Source organism: Anguilla rostrata, chromosome 17 (genome assembly GCF_018555375.3).
Source record: "Anguilla rostrata isolate EN2019 chromosome 17, ASM1855537v3, whole genome shotgun sequence".
NCBI lineage: Eukaryota > Metazoa > Chordata > Actinopteri > Anguilliformes > Anguillidae > Anguilla > Anguilla rostrata.
Window position 1 is genome coordinate 26,774,114 of NC_057949.1, and position 19,564 is coordinate 26,793,677.

Consider the following 19,564-nt stretch of genomic DNA (forward strand, 5'->3'; position numbering starts at 1 on the left):
TACAGTTCTTGGTTATTTAAAATGAAAACACTAAAAACTGGGAAAACAAAGTTATGTTGCATCACAGTTCACCACTGAAATCCTGTCTGTCGATGCATTTAAATCTTTTTAGGTTGTACAAAATTACTGGATGTACATTCATAAAAATCGATTAGGCTGGTTTGAGGGGGGGAAAAATCTTGTTTTCAAAATTAACGCACAGTTGTTTTGGGACATCTATGCTGTGATAAGTGATTTGGCTGCATTTGGAAGATTTGTCCTGCCATAGTTCTCCTTACTGCACAATACGCAGCATTTACACCAACAAGTGGCAGATATTTAATAGCAGATCAAGACCAGTAAAACACTACCGTGCCATAAATTTACTACACCTGCCCGTGCCTCTGCTGAGTGTATACAGCTATACTTAAAAATAAATAAAGAAATAAATAAAAGGATTAAAGTGTGCCGTTTGTGCTGTGTGAAAATGTCAACAAATGTCACACCGGCTGCGTTTGCTTGTGCTGAATTTCTGTGCCGTCAGAAAACGGCGGTTAGCCTCTCCGGGCTCGGCGAACGGTGACGTTATTACGGATTTGGAAATCGTGACGGGGATTAATAAAGTGGATTACAGGAGCTGGTCTCGGTTACGGCTCCTGTTCGCAGAACAAAAGGGGGGGGAGGGGGGGCGTAGGTAGAAATGGGTTTAAAGGCGAATTTCTCACCGACGCTAGAACTGTTTTTTCTACGCTGTGTTATTAGAGGGCCGAGCGGGAGGCCACGCCTGGGTCAAATACGTATTCGTTTTGGATTCAAATACTGTTCTACGCTTCGCTGATCTTGTCTGATGTATAGGGAACCAATGAAACGCTCTCAAAAATGCAAACACCCCGCCTTCTGGTCACATTGGCTGGCTCAGTTACGCCAGGCAAGATCAACGGAGCACAGAAAAGTATTTGAATCCCAAACAAATACGTATTTGACTGGCGAGAGGCGCTGTAGGTACCTCTGATCTGGTTATCCTTGTGCTGCGGAGGGACACACACAGATTTTTAAAAACGTGTGTTAGGGTGCAGAACGCCTCGTGTGTGGGGAAGAATGAAGGGAGCTTAAATATAGCAGTGTTGTTGTTTTCACGTACGCTTTCACTGGTCATTTTGAGCCGACACGCAGGAATTGCTCCAGTGAAATACTGAACAGTGATTGGTGTGATTCAGCCTGACGTTTTTCACTCTGGTAACTACTGTGATAAAGGCCCAACCTTATTGGTTGAAAATATGATGGCAAGTGCGGCTGAGAATTTCTGAGAGCCGAGTAGCCAATTGAAGGGCATCTTTGCTGCTTTTGAATCCATTTTGGCAATTTGGGAGCAAGTAACTATGATTCATCATGAAAAATAGTAAATGAAAGTGAAGTGTTAAATTTATCCTGACAAATGTTCGTCCTACTGCTTCAAGATATAACCCAGCACCATGGATTTTAGGTTGTCACAGATCATAGTGGGTCTTTTTCACCCAAAGTGCAGGTTAGGTTTTTTTTGGTTCATTATTTGAATAAGTGTATTCATTTTGAGCGATTGGTTAGTTTATAAGTCAGAGTTCAATGGAAACTCTACAGGAAGTCCCAGATAATGTGAATATGTAGTTGGATGTTAACTTAAGGTGCTGATGTAAGTGTGTAAAAGCCTGGATGTATTTTTTAACGTTTTTGGTCAATGGAGCAAAATAATTTCTTGAAAGACGGGGCTGATCTTAACAGAGGACCGGACCGTAATGATGCATCTCACTGCGGGAACACGAGCACGTAGCAGCACGCTCTCTGACCCGAGGTGTGTGTGTGTGTGTGTGTTGCTCTCTCACACAGTTAACAGGCCTCATGTCTGTTAATTGAGCCTGGGGGGGGGGAGGCTCTGGCCCCTGCTTCTGGGAGTAACAGCCTGCCTGTGCCCGCGGTGTTCCAGCTCACTGGTGTCCCTGTCCCGCTCTGCAGCTTGTGGGGGGGGGGGGGGGAGGAGTCGAGCAGCACTGGGAGTTTTGGGCGCAGAGTGATGTTCACACTCTTGTTTGTGATCTCTGGTGCGGATGCGGGGGGGGGGGCATGTCTCCTGGTAACGGGCAGAGTGGCCGTGTCGATGCTCTCGTTCCCGATCCGTAGTTAAGGTGACCCCACCCCCCTTCCTCGGCCAGAGTGAAAACAAACACGATTATCACCCCAGCAGTCGCGGCCGGCCCTGGTGAATTGCAGCGGGTAGTTTGTGTTCATTTATTCTACACGCTCTCCAGCCAGTTTTTCCCCAACACTTGAGTAATCGCAAGGACAAATCAGCTTGTCATCATGTAGAGAAAAATCATAAAAAAAACCCACCCGAAATAAGTCATAACCTATATTAATGATGATAACCATAGTAGTGATGTATATAGTGCCTTTTGTGAACCCTGAGCAGTTCGGCTCACCTGTGTGATGCACGGCGGCCATTTTGTTCCAGAATCCCCAAGGTCTGCATATTGCTACATGGTAATGTGGCACAGGGCTGCATGCTGGACATGCACATCAGAGACGTGTGAGAAGGGCCCCTGTGTGTGACACAGTAATGTGAAACACTCTGTATGGATGATGGTTGATGAGGATCACATCGTAATGGCCATATGCGTAATGTTCTTAGAAATCTAGAGCAATCTACTGGGCAACGGCTGTAGTTTAAAACATTAGAGTAGTTAAGTAACCTTAAGGCAGGTAGTGTTTTCATAACTGAGCAGATGCTTGATGTCATGTGAACCCCAGCCCTGGTGTTCTGTGACGGGTGTGCGCACGTATCCGTAGGGTCATGGCACGCCCCCTTGTATTGATTTGGGTGCCTGCAGAAGAACCCGCACAGAACAGACCGCCTTTAGCGTCTTTCTGTGCCTTGCATCACACCGAGCACGCCTCCCTTCCCCGGAGTGACAGAGAGAGAGAGAGAGAGGGGGGGAGAGAGAGAGAGAGAGAGAGGGCACGCAGTCCCATTCGCCTGATTTGTGTGAGCAATACCTCCACACTTGGCTGACTTGCTTCCCCTGAGCGGCCATATACACGAAGCATCGCTGAGGCGCTGATGCACATTAGCTGTGCTCACCAAGAACCAAAATACTAATCCACTACACGCTTCTATTGCATCCTCCTTACACCAAAAAAATATACATCTAATAGTCTGTTTTCATAGTCTCACCAGACTGCAGAAAAACCATTTTATGGAATAATAGGAAAGCGATGAAGAGGAGAGGTGGAAAGCAGAGGAAAAGAGAAATGGGGCTGGGCGGTGGGCGTGGGGGGGGTGGGCGTGTTTGGGGTCGGTTGGGGTGCAGTGGCAAGGACTGAGATGCTGGGGGTGTGGGGGGTTGTTGAGTGGGGCTGCCTAACCCTGTTTCTGCAGATCTACCCTCCTGTAGGTTTTCACTCCAACCCTAACACAGCACACCTCACTCAACAGCTAGAGATTGCGTTGAACTGCTAATTAGTAGAATCAGGTGTGATTGGTCAGCCCTGCAGTAGCGGCTGTATCGTAACCTCCCCGCCCCCCCCTCTTTCCCCGCACAGGACGAGAACGACGATGACGACGACTGGAACCCGTGCAAGGCGGCGGGCGTGTGCCTGATGCTGCTGGCCACCTGCTGCGAGGACGACGTGGTGCCGCACGTCCTGCCCTTCATCAAGGAGCACATCAAGCACCCCGACTGGCGCTACCGCGACGCCTCCGTCATGGCCTTCGGCTCCATCCTGGAGGGCCCCGAGCTCAACCAGCTCAAGCCCCTCGTCATCCAGGTGAGGGGGGGGGGTGGCCTGGGTCCCGCGGAGCCACGGGGGAGGGTGGGGGGCACACTGGAAATGTTTTTCTTTCAGGCGCAAGATCACATATGTGCGGTTAGAATGTGTTCTTGGCTGAACATTCTGATGCTGGTGATGTCACAGTCACTACTGGCGACTGAAAGCAGTGGACTTCTAGAACACAGACTTTTGGGAATTTTGGGAGGAGGAAACATTCCAATAAACCTGCTCCTGTTAAGGGAAGACATTCTAGAACTCAGTTGTAGCTAGTAAGGCGTGGCCAGATGGGAAAGCAAAGAGAAGCAGCTGATCATGAGAGACGTGGGTTAATTCAAGTCTTTAAAGTCTCCCCTGGACTGTAGCTGGCCTGCATTAAGTCCTGTGATTGGCTGGGATGCAGTAATGTATAATGGGCTACCTAAACTAGCTACCCAGCCTGAATGTCGTCTTCACCCGTTCATACAGAAAGGATGTGAGAGCTTGGACAATGACTTAGTTTCTAACTGTAATTGGTATTTGCCATTGTATTGATCATCTATAGCCTTGTCTGGTCAGTGATGAAAGATCATGCACCACGCTGAGTACTGATGTACAAACTCAACCACATGATCTGAGACTAAAGACGCGGTTATGGAGGTGTATTTTCAGTAAATTCAAGAAGTGGAACACTGACAATGCTGACGGTGCAAGGGGAATTTTGTTTTAGACATTGGTAGAAATGATTTACTGTTCTGCTCTCTGGCCCATTTCAGGTGGAAATAATTTGTGACTGGACAAGCACTGTTACATTTTTGTTGGTTATGAAATGAAGTCTTTTTGGTAACAGAAAGGAAAGTCACAGGTCTGCTCGATTAACCCTTTGAAGAGATTGTCGGGTTTTCTGGAATGTTTTTTCAAAATTCTAAGTCAGTGTTCTAGAACTCCACTGGTTTCAGTCACCAGCAGTGATTGTGACATCATCAGCATTAGAATGTTCAGTTAAGAACATTCTAATGGCTTGTTTGTGACCTTTGAGCAGCTCATCGCTGCTGACCCGCCTCACCGTGTTATTTTCTGGTCATTAAAACAAGAAGTGGCCCCTCCAGCATCTGGGTTGAGCGCTCCTTTAAAGGCTTTGGGGAGGGGGGGGGCACTTCTTGTTGCTGCTTCCGGACTGGTGCATAGTAAACGCTTGCTGATTTAGGGAAGTGGGTTTTTACATTGAGTGTGAGAGCAATCATGGCTCTTTAGTCCCCCTAGGGCCGTTAGCATGGAGTATAAATCCATGCGTGTTCTTGTGATGCCGTCACACAGACCAGCTTTTCCCCGCCTTTCTGGAACATTCATCAGACTCTGAGTCTCGTTGCTGTGAAATGCCAGTGGCTTCACTGCTGAGACACAACCAGTAACCAGACAGCAGTGAAATCACTTTCCAGTAGTGGGCAAAGATGCTTGACAGTGTGAAGTGAAGTGGTGACTGTTTCTCGCGAAAATCTCCTGTAATCCTTTGTTTTCTGATGCGGAGCTTTGATTACAATAACAAAGCAAAGAGGCAGGTGGATCATTTGGCCTGTTCCCGTAGTAAGTGGGCTAAAAGTACGTGTCTCTCCTCTCCCTCCTCTTCTCTCTCCCCATCTCTTCTCTCCCCCTCTCCCCCCCCCCCCCCCTCTCTCGCAGGCCATGCCCACGCTGATCGAGCTGATGAAGGACCCCAGCGTGGTGGTCCGGGACACCACGGCCTGGACGGTGGGGCGCATCTGCGAGCTGCTGCCCGAGGCCGCCATCAACGAGGTGTACCTGGCGCCGCTGCTGCAGTGCCTGATCGAGGGCCTGGGGGCGGAGCCTCGCGTCGCCTCCAACGTCTGCTGGGTGAGCGACCGCTGCCTCTGCGTTACGTTCTCTGTCTGCACCGGATCTGCCTCTGCATCCAGCGTGTTTGTACTGCTGCGTGTGTGTGCGCGTGTGTGTGCTGTGGCACGTGTGTGTAAGTGTGCGTTCTGTGTGTGTTACTTGCGTGTGTGTATGCTGCTGTGGCGTGTACGTGTGTGTGTGCTGTGTGCGCGCGTTTGTGCTGCTGTTCGTGCGCGCTGGTATGTGTGTGTTTGTGTGCGTGTGTGCGAGTGCGTGCGTGCGTGCGAATAGGTGTGTGTGTGTGGTGCGTGCGGGCTGGTATGTGTGAGTGTTTGTGTGTACGTGTAGGTGTGTGTGTGCGTTGTCTGACGGCTGTGCTGTGCGCTGATATGTGTGGGTGTGTGAGTGAGTGTGTGTGTGTTTTGCTGGTGCGTTGTCTGACGGCTGCGCTGTGCGCTGCAGGCCTTCTCCAGCCTGGCGGAAGCTGCATACGAGGCTGCAGATGCAGCGGAGGACCAGGAGGAGCCCAGCACCTACTGCCTGTCCTCCTCCTTCGAGATCATCGTACAGAAGCTTCTGGAAACCACAGACAGGTATGTCTGAGATCTTGGTGTACAGAAGCTTCTGGAAACCACAGACACTTTCTGAGATCTTGAACAGAGCTCGCCACAGACAGGTATGTCTGAGATCTTAGTACAGAAGCTTCTGGAAACCACAGACAGGTATGTGAGGTCTTAGTACAGAAGCTTCTGGAAACCACAGACAGGTATGTCTGAGATCTTAGTATACAGAAGCTTCTGGAAACCACAGACAGGTATGTCTGAGATCGTAGTATACAGAGGCTTCTGGAAACCACAGACAGGTATGTCTGAGATCGTAGTATACAGAGGCTTCTGGAAACCACAGACAGGTATGACTGAGATCTTGGTACAGAAGCTTCTGGAAACCACAGATTCAGCAGCGCTGTACAACTACCTACAATCCATTTAAAATCCATGGTATACAGAGTTACCTGCATTCTCTTGGAGAGAGAGTTTCCAGATTATACATAAGATGGCGCTGTTGCAAAGGGGTTGGTTGAGCATATTGCATCGCCTGTAAGTGTGGGAAGGCTGTGACTGTACCCTAGCACCTCACTACACATTTACACGAGTGTTATAATGTGCGCCATTGAGTCTGCTGTCGTTTTGTGTGGTGTGTAGGAGTGTGCAGTGCGTTTGGTGAGCGATACGAGCGTGCGGTCGAACGTGCTGGTTTTTTTTTTTTTGAGCGTTTTTGAATCCGCGGTCGTTTCAGGCCCGACGGTCACCAGAACAACCTGCGGAGTGCGGCGTACGAGGCCTTGATGGAGATTGTGAAGAACAGCGCCAAGGACTGCTACCCGGCCGTGCAGAAGACCACGCTGGTCATCATGGAGCGGTTACAGCAGGTCCTCCAGATGGAGGTAAGCCTTCTATGGTAGCCCGTTCAGCCCTGTTAAATGCCGGGGTCGTGCGGCTGTAAGTCTCTGTGCTGCAGTTTCCCCGGGTTAAACGTTGCTGTCGTGCAGCAGAAGTTGTATAGATGTAGGTTACATAGTGGAGGCAGAGACCCTGAGGGCACTCTAGGCCCCACGCACTGCTGGGTATTGTAGTTCATAGCTAAAATGCCTGGTGAGGCTACATGGGCCAAATGGCTTATTGTCATCATTAGGCGTTACGATTTAAAAGGTGCAGTCATACAACACTAGCCCTTTGAAGAGCAGGTCTTTTTGGAACGTTTTGTCAGAATTCTAAGTCGGTGTTCTAGAACTCCACTGCTTTCAGTTACCAGCCGTGATTGTGACATCAGCATCAGAGTGTTCAGTTAAGAACGTTATAGTCACGTATTTGTGGTCCCACACCTTAAAGGGTTAAAGTCCCCATAATGTACAGTGTGTCAGCTCTAGGGCGTTGCAGGTAAGTGTTGTGAGTTGGGTACTGACCCGTCTCTCTCTCTCTCGCTCTCTCCCTCCCTCCCCACAGTCTCACATTCAGAGCACCTCGGACCGCATCCAGTTCAACGACCTGCAGTCCCTGCTGTGCGCCACCCTACAGGTGAGGCTTTGTGAGGGAGAACCTTTGGGCTGGGGTCCCGTATAAACCACCAAAACCGGCTTTGTTCCTCTCGGGCTGGGCTTTTCAACCTTTACTGATCCAGGGCTCCCCACCCAGGCTCAAAGGCATCCTGGGGTCCCCCATTATGAGCTAAAATGAGGGTTACATAAAAATAAAAAAATGTTTATAATATTTTCCAAAATCTATATAAAGTCATTGCAGATCAGAAGTCAGATCAGACCTGGCCAGGGACCCCCTGCAGTACCTTCAAGGGCCCCCCAGCGGTCAGGATTCCCAGGCTGTAGAGCAGGGGGTGTCCAATCTCATTTGAAAAGAGCCAGTGTGGGTGCAGACTTTGTTTTAGCCCAACACGAACCCGCCTGATTCTACTTGTCGATGTCTTGATTGAAGACCAAGATTAGTTAATCTGTTGAATCAGGGGTGTGGGAGTGCTGGGCTACAGCAGAAGACCTGCACCCACACACCGGCCCTGTTCAGATAAGCCTGGACCCTGCTGCTCTGGAGAGCATGTGCTGCGTGGCTGAATCGATTGTTGCGCTGTAGAGCTCATGGCCTGATTGGCTGCCGTGGGGCGGGGTTGCACCATTGGTTCAGCAGTACGGCTGTCCGCTGCTTCCAGGCGCTCGTGTGGTGAGCAGCCCCTGCGTCACAGCCCGCAGTGGCTGCTGGGTAATGGTGTTCAAACAGCTGGCTGTTTTTGTGACCTTTCCTGCCCCCTTCCGCGCGCGGGAGTTCAGACTTTCAGGGACGATGAGAAGGCTTTGGGACAGGGTTGGGGTTTTGATTACATTTGAAATAATGTCCTGAACGGATTCCCATTTAAATTTGATTGCTGAATCGAAAATCAATTCCTGTCCTTAGAAAATATGCCCATTGTGTTCAGTGCAGATTTTTCAAATTAATACATTGAATGAATTGTAGTGGAATTGACCTCCCCCACACCCCCCCTCCTCTCCAGCTCTGGTTTGGGAGCCCCTGCTAACGCCCCCCCCTCGTGTTTGTGCAGAACGTGCTGCGGAAGGTGCAGCACCAGGACGCGCTGCAGATTTCGGATGTGGTGATGGCCTCCCTCCTGCGCATGTTCCAGAGCACCGCCGGCTCTGGGGGGGTGCAGGAGGACGCGCTCATGGCCGTCAGCACCCTCGTGGAAGGTGAGTGCGTAGGGGGGCAAACTCCTGAAAACAGGCCTCTACTGAAATCAGCCTCACGACTGAATTCAGCCCTGTACACTAGCTTCACTACTGAAATCAGCCCTGTACAGCAGCCACACTACTGAAATCAGCTCTGTACACTAGCTTCACTACTGAAATCAGCCCTGTACAGCAGCCACACTACTGAAATCAGCCCTGTACACTAGCTTCACTACTGAAATCAGCCCTGTACACTAGCCTCACTATTGAATTCAGCCCTGTACAGCAGCCACACTACTGAATTCAACCCTGTACAGCAGCCACACTACTGAATTCAGCCCTGTATACTAGCTTCACTACTGAAATCAGCCCTGTACACTAGCCTCACTACTGAATTCAGCCCTGTACAGCAGCCACACTACTGAATTCAGCCCTGTACAGCAGCCACACTACTGAATTCAGCCCTGTCTGGACCTGAGCAGCTACAGTTGTTTAATTGGTAGGCAGACTGTACTGGTCTTTGGGAGTAGGCTTGATTCCTGCTGAGATTGGAATCGTCTCCTCACCGGCTTTTGCAGTCTGATGGAATCCATTTCTGTCCCTGCTAAACCGGCTTTGTCCGGTTTACATGCGGAGGGATCACCTGCACACTAATGTTGGTTATTTGTCATCTCCAACAGTTTTGGGAAGCGATTTCTTGAAGTATATGGACGCATTCAAACCTTTTCTGGGTATCGGACTGAAGAACTACGCCGAGTATCAGGTGATCCCCTTTCCCGGTTTAATTTCAGTGTTTGCTCGCGTGTGCGGAGAAGCGTCCGAAGCTCAGGACCGCTGCCAGCCTGCTCCGGCTTGTACACCGTCGCTTGTTTAAGTTTGGGATTCCGTACGTAAGATTTAGAGTTTGGGTAGGCGACCGGGCGACCAGCCAGAAGCGCTCGTCCTGGGACCGGCGGCACACCCCCCTGTCCGGGAATCCCTTCGCCATCCAGGAATACCGTCCGCGTTGGGAATCCCGTCCGCGTGGGGAATCCCGTCTGTGTCCGAGCCTGTTGTGTCCTCCTCCCAGAGTGCTCTGCCCGTTCAGCTGCAGTGTGCTGGACTTCTCTTAAATTCGAGTTAAATATAATATGAACACAGAAAATTCCGGCACCCGAAATGGTGGGGGGAAAGGCGTGTGCCTGAAAGTAGTGCTCGTTGTTGATTGGCTGGTCACGTGTGTACGTTTCTTTTCTTGGTGCCGATTGGCATATTATTTTTATTTTAAATGGTTAAAAAAAAAATGAAATGAAACCTGACGACCGTTCCTCCTGCCGCTTCGAGATCTGGCGGCTAGGATTTTAGGTTGTCACAGATCATAGCGGGTCTTTTTCACCCGGAGTTCGCGAGGTGGCGGGTGCTGCCCCTGTGAACGCTGGAATTTGCGGGACCCAACACGCGTTTTGCACTGACTGATACCTCATAGATATACGCAGTGTGATGTGGTGTAACGCGTTCTGATGTAATGCAGTTTGATGTAACGCGGTGTGATGTGGTGTAAGGTGTTCTGATGTAACGCGGTGTGATGTGGTGTAAAGTGTTCTGATGTAACGCGGTGTGATGTAACACGGTGTGATGTGGTGTAACGCGTTCTGATGTAACGCGGTGTGATGTAACGCTTGTAACGTCCCTCCCCAGGTGTGTCTGGCGGCCGTGGGGCTGGTGTGTGACCTGTGCCGGGCGCTCATGTCCAACATCCTGCCGTATTGCGACGAGATCATGCAGCTGCTGCTGGAGAACCTGGGGGTGAGTGCGGGAGGCGGGGCCTGTGTCACCATGGTAACATGGGTTTTCACAAGCTTCCCTGTGAATGGCGTTCACTGAAGCAAGGGTATAATTTATGGAGGGATAAAGTTAGATGAAGTTGATAAAGGGGTTCCAACCCCCCCAATATTACAAAACTGTCCACGTAACAACCCCCCCCCCCAATAAAATAGCATGACGATGATAAAAAATGATTTTATATAATAAAGTTGGGGATTTCATGTGACTGGGGCATACTGATCTTAAGTATTTTACCTTATAATTCACCAGAAATGATCATTTCACAGCTGTTATTTTAATAAGAATTTTCCCAGGGGGTTCATGGTCCTGGATGCCCCTAGAGAGTCTCAGTTCTCAGGGTCTATGCATTTCATGCCCCCCCCCCCCCTTGTAGATTCCAATTAAATTTACACTCTTGTGAAGTAATGCATTAATATTTAGTCATTTTTGTGGTATCTGAGAGGCTAGATTTGCAAGTCGTGATATTTAGGGGAGTTGGGCCTGGAAGTGGGGGGTCATGAGTGAGAGAGGGGGGACCCGGCTGATTTGCGGCCTGGTGTCTCGGCTTGTTTGGCATATTATTTTTATTTTAAATGGTAAAAAAAAAATGAAATGAAACCTGACGACCGTTCCTCCTGCCGCTTCGAGATCTGGCGGCTAGGATTTTAGGTTGTCACAGATCATAGCGGGTCTTTTTCACCCAGAGTTTGTGAGGTGGCGGGTGCTGCCCCTGTGAACGCTGGAATTTGCGGGACCCAACACACGTTTTTTACTGACGGATTTCTTTCGGTGTTGGCCTGTGAGTAATTTGCACAAATGCGCTCATTTTGACCGACTGCTTGGCTCTTTAATCAAAGTGCGACGGAAACCATTTTTGCGAGATAATGTGCGGATTTAGCTGGGCGTTCCCACGAGGTGGTGATTTAAAAAGTGTAAGGTGCTGGCGGTGTTCTGACATCGTACACTGGTCCTGTCTAGGTGTCAGCCTCATGCCAGTTAAAAAAAAAATAAATAAAATTAAAAAAAAAAAAATCGTTAATTTTGAGTGTTTGCACCGGTGAGGTAGAGAGTGCAGCTCTTTTGAGGGCTCACTGACGGTGGTAGCATTTCTGTAGATTTGGGAGGTCGATGGCGTTATCTCCCCAGGGGGGTCGGGACGCAGACTGAGACTTATTGATTTTGTGGCACTTGTTTATTTTATTATTTTGGGGCACGGGGGCACCAGCTGGAACGTTTGGCTCCCAGAATCTGGCACCTACCTTCAGAGCGAATGTGCTAGCGTGCTGGCTAACGTTTGTTGGTTATATTGTTGAATCTTGAGGCGGGCCAGCCCGAGGCATCGCTTCTCCTCTTGAGCCTTGGGTGTGGCCTCCAGCTCCACACCTGTGCACCTACTGCAGGGTGCCGAAACCTCTGCCGATGAACTTCATTCGACGTCCCACCCCCACCCCCCTCAAAAAATAAATAAAAAATAACGCCTCAAAAATGTTCAGCTTTTTCGGTTGAGGGGAGGGGAGGGGGGGGAAGGTTAGAAGTGCCCTGCTTTGTGAACGAGACTCTTTAAATTTTTATGAATTGGGTCTGTGTCTGTGTCTGTGTCTGTTTGTGTGTGCGTTTGTGTTTGTGGTTGTGGTTGTGGTTGTGGTTGTGTGTGTGTTTGTGGTCGTGCTGAGACAGACGGATTACGACATGGTGGACTACTTGAACGAGCTCCGGGAAGGCTGTTTGGAGGCCTACACCGGCATCATCCAGGGCCTGAAGGGAGACCAGGAGAACGTTCACCGTAAGTGTGCCCCCCTCTCTCTGAACCCTGTTACCCGACCACGCTGTCCTCCTTCCTCTGCTTTTGTTTTTTTTGTTTTTTTTAAACCCCTAGTTTCAGTTAAAAAAACGATTCGAACTGACGACCGTTCCTCCTGCCGCTTCGAGATCTGGCGGCTAGGATTTTAGGTTGTCACAGATCATAGCGGGTCTTTTTCACCCGGAGTTCGCGAGGTGGCGGGTGCTGCCCCTGCGAACGCTGGAATTTGCGGGACCCAACACGCGTTTACGCTGGTAATCGGGCGTCCCGACTGGTGGCCCCCACGCTAGCTTTAAACGACGCCTTCCGCTTGAGTTTCGCGGAACGGCGTGATGTGGGCGACGTTCTTTTCTTCTCGCGGAAAAAGGCAGGCGGTTGACTTGCGTCTTCATCGCTCTCTCTCTCTCTCTCTCTCTCTCCCTCTCTCGCTCTCTCTCTCCAGCGGACGTGATGCTGGTGCAGCCTCGGGTGGAGTTCATCCTGTCCTTCATCCACCACATCGCTGAAGACGAAGACCATTCCGACGGCGTGGTGGCCAACTCCGCTGGCCTTATAGGGTAACGTCTCCAAATAACCCCAATCCCCCCCCCACTCCACCCCTCTTTTCTTTACAGCAAAGGTGGGCAGTCAGGGCTGTATCAGTTTCTGGTTTTCGTCCCCAACGTCTAGCCTTAATTTAATTAGGCCTAATTTAAACCATCTGCCATTTTAGCTACACTTATTGATGGGCGCCTGAAGGACAGCCGTAGATTGCTCTTGCGTTCCTGTATGAGTCGTTTTTCTGTGATGTAACCCGCGAGTGAACCGGCGTTGGCGTACACGCCCGGTTGGCTCGTTCAGCCGGGGGTAGTTGGTGGGAACCGAAACCTGCAAACACTCATCAGAGTGTTTGCAGGTTTCAAACCTGTGCGCAGCGGAACTGCCCCCCCCGCCCCTGCTTAACAAGCACAGTGTCAATGACGCCCCTGCAGGCTGCAGTGACTGGTCCCACTGTTACTCAATGCAGGAAGTTTTTTCTGGATGATTTAAGGGGAGATGTACAGTATTGCACAGGTGCACCATGTGATCAATGACAACAACCACATTTTAGTATGACACGTCCTTTGGGCCTCATTGGTTTCGCAACGTCTAGACTTTTGGCTCATGAGAATTTTCTCTTCTGAATAGGTGGATTTGCTAGCTTTCTGACTTTGTGATTTGCTCATTTGCATTGTGTTGCACTTACCGATTTTCTTGTCCGGGCAAGTAGGCTGGTAGGCTTTGCGGTTGTATTTAGACCAGGTCTGCCCAACCCTGGTCCTGGAGGTCTGCCGTCCTGTAGGTTTTCGTATCGACCCTGATTTGGCACACCTGATTCTGCCTATTGGCAGCTCGATGAGATCTCCAGCTGTTGAATGAGTTGTGCTTTGTTAGGGTTGGAGTGAAAGCGTACAGCGATGGTGGATCTCCAGGGGCTGGGTTGGGCCGCCCTGCTTTAGACCGTTTTCATTGGGCTTGTTTGTTAGCCTGAGTTAACTGGAATAATTTTCAGGTTTTGTGCCCTGGACTTGTTACTAATCAATAGTACTATTTTACAGTGTGTTCCCGCGTCTTGTATAACAGCGTCAGAGTTCAGACTCGCTGATGTTTGTGCCTTTTACGGTCCGTGAGCACGTTTTGAGTTCAGAGTACGTGGGCACAAGCGTAGGAGCGTTGCTTCGTAGCCTACTTCATTTTGTCAAAAAAAAAAAAAAGGACCCCGTTTGATTTAAAACCGGGACAGAAAACTAAAAAAGCACAGAGGGCAGGTGCGGGCCGACCGCAGACACATCCCCTGGTGGACCAGTGTCGTCGGTCCTAGATTTATGAGGGTGGTGTGCGAAAACTCACCCCCCCCCCCCCACATCCCTTTCCCGTGCGCAGTGACCTCTGCACGGCCTTCGGGAAGGACGTGATGAAGCTGGTGGAGGTGCGGCCCCTCATCAACGAGCTGCTGACCGAGGGCCGGCGGTCCAAGACCAGCAAGACCAAGACCCTGGCCACCTGGGCCACCAAGGAGCTCCGCAAGCTGAAGAACCAGGCCTGGTGAGGAGCTCTTCTCTTCTTCTTCTCCTTTTTTCCAGGGGCGGGGGCAGGGTTTTGGGGAGGGGGGGACGGGGCGGGGCAGGGGGGGGAGTTTGGGAAGGGTTGGAGTCATGCATTTTGCCCATAAGGAGAATGCATATGGTTCTTCATAAGGAGCTGAAGAACCAGGCCTGGTGAGGAGCTCCTCTTCTCTTCTTTCTTCCAGGGCGGGGCAGGGTTTGGGAGGGGGGCGGGGCGGGGGGTTTGGAGGGTTGGAATCATGCATTTGGCCCATAAGGGGATACATATGGTTCTTCATAAGGAGCTGAAGAACCAGGCCTGGTGAGTTTCTTTTTTTTTCTTCTGGGGGTGGGGGCAGGATTTTGGTGGGGGGTGGGGGTGTTGGAGTCATGCATGTGGCCCCATAAGGAGCCCCACAAGCTGAAGAACCAGGCCTGGAGATTTTTTTTGGGTTGGGTGGAGGTGGAGGTGTGGGGGGAGGGTTGGAAGCATGCATGTGGCCCATAAGGAGCTCCTTGTGGTTCTTCATAAGCAGCTGAAGAACCAGACCTGGAGATTTTTTGGGGGTTTGGGGGGGGGGGGGGGGGGGTTGGAGTCATGCATGTGGCGGAAATGGCGCACGCTGCGTTCCCCAGATAATGGCGGTATCGACGCCTGGCAGCCGCCACTTTAGCTTTTCCGCTCCATTACCCCATGAGTCCCAGACCGTCAGGCTTTGCGGTACGTTAAGTGTTTGTACTGCAAATGACACGTCGTTAAAAACGTTATTCAGATGGGGCTGGCTGTTGTGTGATCGGCATTAAATGACTGCTTAACTGGGGCGAGCGTGCGAACGCGTCTGCAGACAGAATGACTGACATCACTTTAGTGGGAAGGGGCTGGTTTCTAATGGTGATGTATAATCGAATCAGCATCAATGAATGATTTCTTTTTATGTTGCTGCTGTGCTGTGTTTTTCTTTTACTCGTTTAGTTTAATTCTGTTGAGTAACCACAGAATTGCGAACTGACTGCATTTTTTCGTGCAGACCTAAATATCAGTTTGGCTGTTAATATCTTTGACCGTTAATTCCTGAGCTAGTTCTGTATTTGCTTGCCGTTCTGAGTAGATGTGCATGGGATGAAGGTCAAATGCCTGTGGAGCAGATGGTATTGCGACAAATTGCACAAACCTGACTCCAGGTTATGCCTACAATCGCGATTGGTCTTCCATTATTACATTAGGAGGCTGAGCGCGGAAAGTGCCAGGCATGCTACTGTATTTCTGTGTCATTACATTTTCTTCTAGCTGTAGCATGTACTCACAAATATCTTTTAACGTTGTGTACACAAATTTGCTACCCCTTGACCCTTCGAAGAGTAGGTTTTCTGAAATGTTTTTTTATTTATTTTTTATTCTAGAAGTCGGTGTTCTAGAACTCTGGTTGCTTTCCGTCACCAGTAGCGATTGTGACATCAGCATTGGAATGTTCAGTTATGAACATTCTGATCGCCCATTTGTGATCTTATGCCTGAAAGGGTTAAAAACCTGCCTGCAGTAAGCCAATGAATTTGCATGTTGGGCGAGCTAATGAATCCCAAACTGTTTGACATTAAGACAGAAAACTTGGTGTCGTAAAACTCCAATCCTGAGGGCATTGAAATGGGTCCAACAACTGGAACGACACTGAATTTAAACATGATTGCTTGTGTGGGAATCTGTTTTGAGATTGATGAGCTCACACCACGAATAACAAAGCAGAAGCTTGCTGTGAACATGTATTTAACGCTAGTGTGTGGTGCTCACTCAACGCCGAATTGCGGTCTGGGCCCAGACAGAAATTCATGCAGACGTCATTTGAACATCTTTGGTATTAACGCAGAGACCTCTCTTTCTCCTGCTTCCCTCTCTCCCTCTCTCTCTCTCTCTCCCTCCCTCCCTCCCCCTCTACAGATTGCAGCCTGTGGAGAGCGAGAGAGAGGGGGGAAAAGTAACCCGCTGAGAATGCTCCACTGGAATTTCTTCTGTCTTTTCGCGAAAACCAGTTAAAGCAGAAGTGAAGAGTGTGTCTGAATGCAAGAGTGAGTGAGTGAGGCTTTATCATACCATCCGAGTACAATTCCAGCTCCGCGCCGGGGCTCTCTGCCACCACCGGACTGAATCGGACACCACCACACGGACGTCACCGTCTGGACAGCTGTAGCCAGCTCGTTCAAGAACTCTTAAACTGGTTATCAGTCAGCCACAGGGGAAAAAAAACTAAACAAAAACAAACAAACACGAAACAAAAAGGATTACCAGAGTAGACAAAAACAAACGAAAAAAAAAAAACTGCCAAACTCGGAGTTTCTTTTCACAAAAAAAAAGGACTTATTTTTGCTCTTTGACTGGTCTGTGGAAGACGTTTTTACAAAGCACTTCACGTGCAGGACTTCAAACGGAGATCTGAGAATTTAAAAACAAACAGCATTTTAATTGAGAGAGAACGAGAGAGCGCGAGAGGAGAAAGGAAAAAAAAAAACAACATACAAACGATTTTGGACAGAAATTGGTTTTTTTTTTTTTTTTTTGGGCTGTTGGAGTTGAAGAAATGGCTTAAATGGGGAAAGGAAAGGAAAAAAAAAAGAAAAGAAAAAAAGACGAGCTGGACGTGGTGGGGCCGGCTGCTTTAAACCTGTGTGAAAGCCGCTGCCCTGTTCCTGCATGGGAGACCAGCTAGACTCGGCCAGGCCATGCGAAGCAAGTGTGTTTGTGTGAGTGAGAGAGAGACTCTCACTCTCTTCACTTCCCTATAATAGATAATAAAATAAAAATAAAAAATACTCAATGCAAATACAGTTGACACATTGTGTGAGGGGGTTGGGGTGTCAAGTTAATGGCAGCACTTGAGATTGCTTTTTTTCCTTTTTTTTTTCTTTTTTTTTCTTTAAGAAAATTGCTAACATGTTCAGACCTTTATTTAGGAAAAAAAAAAAAGGTTTAAGTGGGGGGAGGGGGTTCTTGTCCTCAGTGTAGGCGTCTTACAAAAAAAACAAAAACAAAAAAAAAAAATCTTTCCCGCCTCTTGATTCCAAAACTGTGAACACAAACGCAAACGTTCGAATTTTACTTAATGTGCTTGGTTCTCAAGGCGAAGGAACATGTTTGCAGCTGTTGTCTACGGCATTCATTAATTTTGACAGGTAACACTTAGGAAATTTCCCCATTTTTAATATTCCAGTTTAAGTAGTGTGCCAAAGACTGAGATAAACTGGGCCCTATTTTCGGAGAGATGCGATGTGAGACCATAAATAATAAGCAAGTTAAAAATACACTTAAAAAAAAGCAAACTATTCTTGTTAAAAAAAATTATAAAAATGTAAAGTAGTTTGGGCCTCCTATGCTTTCATTACGAATCTTTCCATTTGTGTTTGTCTCTTTGCTGCACTTAGCTGGAAATAATACTCACAGCGCTTGTTTAAAATAAATGGAAGCATTTGTAAAAGGTTCTATTTTTCCACTGCAGATGAAAAAAATAAATAAATAAAAAAAGATATCAAACATTCCCCTGGCACTTTTCAGTACTTTTGCTCTTTTTGGGGGTGGGGGGGGGGGAGGGGTCATAAGGAATTCATATAGTAAGGGTGTGGCAGGTGGGCACGGGGGGGGGTTGGTCCCAGTTGTTCTGTCAGTGTGGCCGGCACCTTCGACTGGTAATTGGGCTATATTGTAGTGGCACAAACGGCCTTTTTCGCCCCCTCTCCCCCCCGCCCCTTGTCCCGCCGTATCCGAAATCGGACGTCGAATCTCGTGTCCTTAACGGCTCGTCTGCCGCGAGAGTCGGACGCCGCCCCGTCGTTTAGACTGGATCGCCGGGAGGGGGGGGACGGCCGACGACTTTACCCTCAATTTAAGGAAAAATGATTTTTTTCTTTTTCTTTTTTTTTTTTTTTTTTTTTTAATTGCCGGCACCTGCGATGTTTACATTGTTTATAGCCTATAGCCATATTATGCAAATGAAGTAAGGGGAGTGAGGCGTTTGGCTTGCTGGCCTCGAGGCGCTGGGTGGGGCGGGGCGGGGCTGTAGGGCGTGGCCCGTTGTGGGACTGTGGGGACGTGTCCAGTTTCGGTGTCCCCTCAGCCCTGAGCTCCGACGTTGCTCTGCACCTCTCGACGAAGCCGTTTCCGGATCTTTCCGAGCTGGCTTTGCCCGGGCGTCGTCGTTCCTTGCGATCGCCACCGTCTCCTCGCGTTCCCTTTTGTGTACGGAAGGCCTTTGCGGACGCACGAGAAACTACGCTCAGTTCTCTCCTTCGTTTAAAAGTGTCAGTTCGCATTCGACAGACACAAGAAAAAAGCATATGAACGGGAGGGCAAAGTTATACACAAATTTTGTTTTTTCTTATCTTTTTTTAAAAAGGTCTGTTTTAAGATCTTTCAGCAAAAAGCTGGCATTGGTTTCACACAAAAAAAAAACAAAAAACAAAAAAAAAGTAAAATAAAAGCTGACTGGCTTGCGTTTTTTTTTTTTTTTTACCAGCAGCTAACTTACCGATATTTTCACATTGAGGGTGTGGGTACGTTCTTTACCAGTTACCAGTCCCAACGTGTCGAGTTTCCTTGCCCACTCTTTCTCTACCCCTGACCCTTGACCCCTTGACCCCTGACCCCTCCCCCCAGGTCCTGGCCTACCTGCCATGTCCAATCAGGATGTTGAACATGTGCCTTTCTGAGCTGAGCAGGTCTTCATTGCGGGGCTGAGGCCCTGTGTTTGAGCTGTAGAGGAGGTGCTGGTGATGTAATAGTCTGTCATGGATCACAATTCTTTCCAGCTGCCTAGTCTGGTTCTTTGATCAAGGTTACATGGTTTTTTTTTTTTTTTTTGGTTTTTTTTTTGTTTCTTTTTTTTGGATTTGATTTTTTTTTTTTTTCTTTTTCTTTTAAATGACTTCTTGCCTTTTGTGATTATTTTTTACACCCTGAGGGAAATGGGGGGGGGGTAGAAAAAATCTTTGTGTAGATGGGGAACTGTGACCATTCCTCAGTGCTACCTGTTTCTGTAATGTGTGTGCTTTTCGGCTTTAGAGAACAGGAGAATAAAG

General features: G+C 48.8%; 2 protein-coding genes and 3 non-coding genes across 5 annotated transcripts in view; 4 read left to right on the forward strand and 1 right to left on the reverse strand.

Moving 5' to 3' along the window:
- Window positions 1-17,282, forward strand: part of kpnb1 (karyopherin (importin) beta 1) — a 29,654-nt gene extending 12,372 nt beyond the window's left edge. The window contains exons 10-21 of the mRNA XM_064316299.1: window positions 3,553-3,777; window positions 5,437-5,628; window positions 6,073-6,203; window positions 6,907-7,054; window positions 7,614-7,685; window positions 8,713-8,857; window positions 9,517-9,599; window positions 10,514-10,694; window positions 12,147-12,422; window positions 12,883-12,997; window positions 14,343-14,504; window positions 16,437-17,282. Coding sequence (XP_064172369.1) covers window positions 3,553-3,777; window positions 5,437-5,628; window positions 6,073-6,203; window positions 6,907-7,054; window positions 7,614-7,685; window positions 8,713-8,857; window positions 9,517-9,599; window positions 10,514-10,694; window positions 12,147-12,422; window positions 12,883-12,997; window positions 14,343-14,504; window position 16,437 — 1,731 coding nt within the window. The 3' untranslated portion in view covers window positions 16,438-17,282. The remainder of the gene's footprint in view (window positions 1-3,552; window positions 3,778-5,436; window positions 5,629-6,072; window positions 6,204-6,906; window positions 7,055-7,613; window positions 7,686-8,712; window positions 8,858-9,516; window positions 9,600-10,513; window positions 10,695-12,146; window positions 12,423-12,882; window positions 12,998-14,342; window positions 14,505-16,436) is intronic.
- Window positions 10,132-10,275, forward strand: LOC135244261 (small nucleolar RNA SNORA79). Its single transcript, XR_010326925.1, has one exon. It is a non-coding gene; the product is annotated as a small nucleolar RNA SNORA79 (small nucleolar RNA).
- Window positions 11,260-11,403, forward strand: LOC135244259 (small nucleolar RNA SNORA79). The gene has a single exon (XR_010326923.1). It is a non-coding gene; the product is annotated as a small nucleolar RNA SNORA79 (small nucleolar RNA).
- On the forward strand, window positions 12,541-12,684 carry LOC135244260 (small nucleolar RNA SNORA79). The gene has a single exon (XR_010326924.1). It is a non-coding gene; the product is annotated as a small nucleolar RNA SNORA79 (small nucleolar RNA).
- A 2,169-nt stretch (window positions 17,283-19,451) lies between the features above and the next one.
- scpep1 (serine carboxypeptidase 1) overlaps window positions 19,452-19,564 on the reverse strand; it is a 397,664-nt gene continuing 397,551 nt past the window's right edge. The window contains exon 14 of the mRNA XM_064314405.1: window positions 19,452-19,467. The gene's annotated coding sequence lies outside the window, so the exon portion shown is untranslated. The remainder of the gene's footprint in view (window positions 19,468-19,564) is intronic.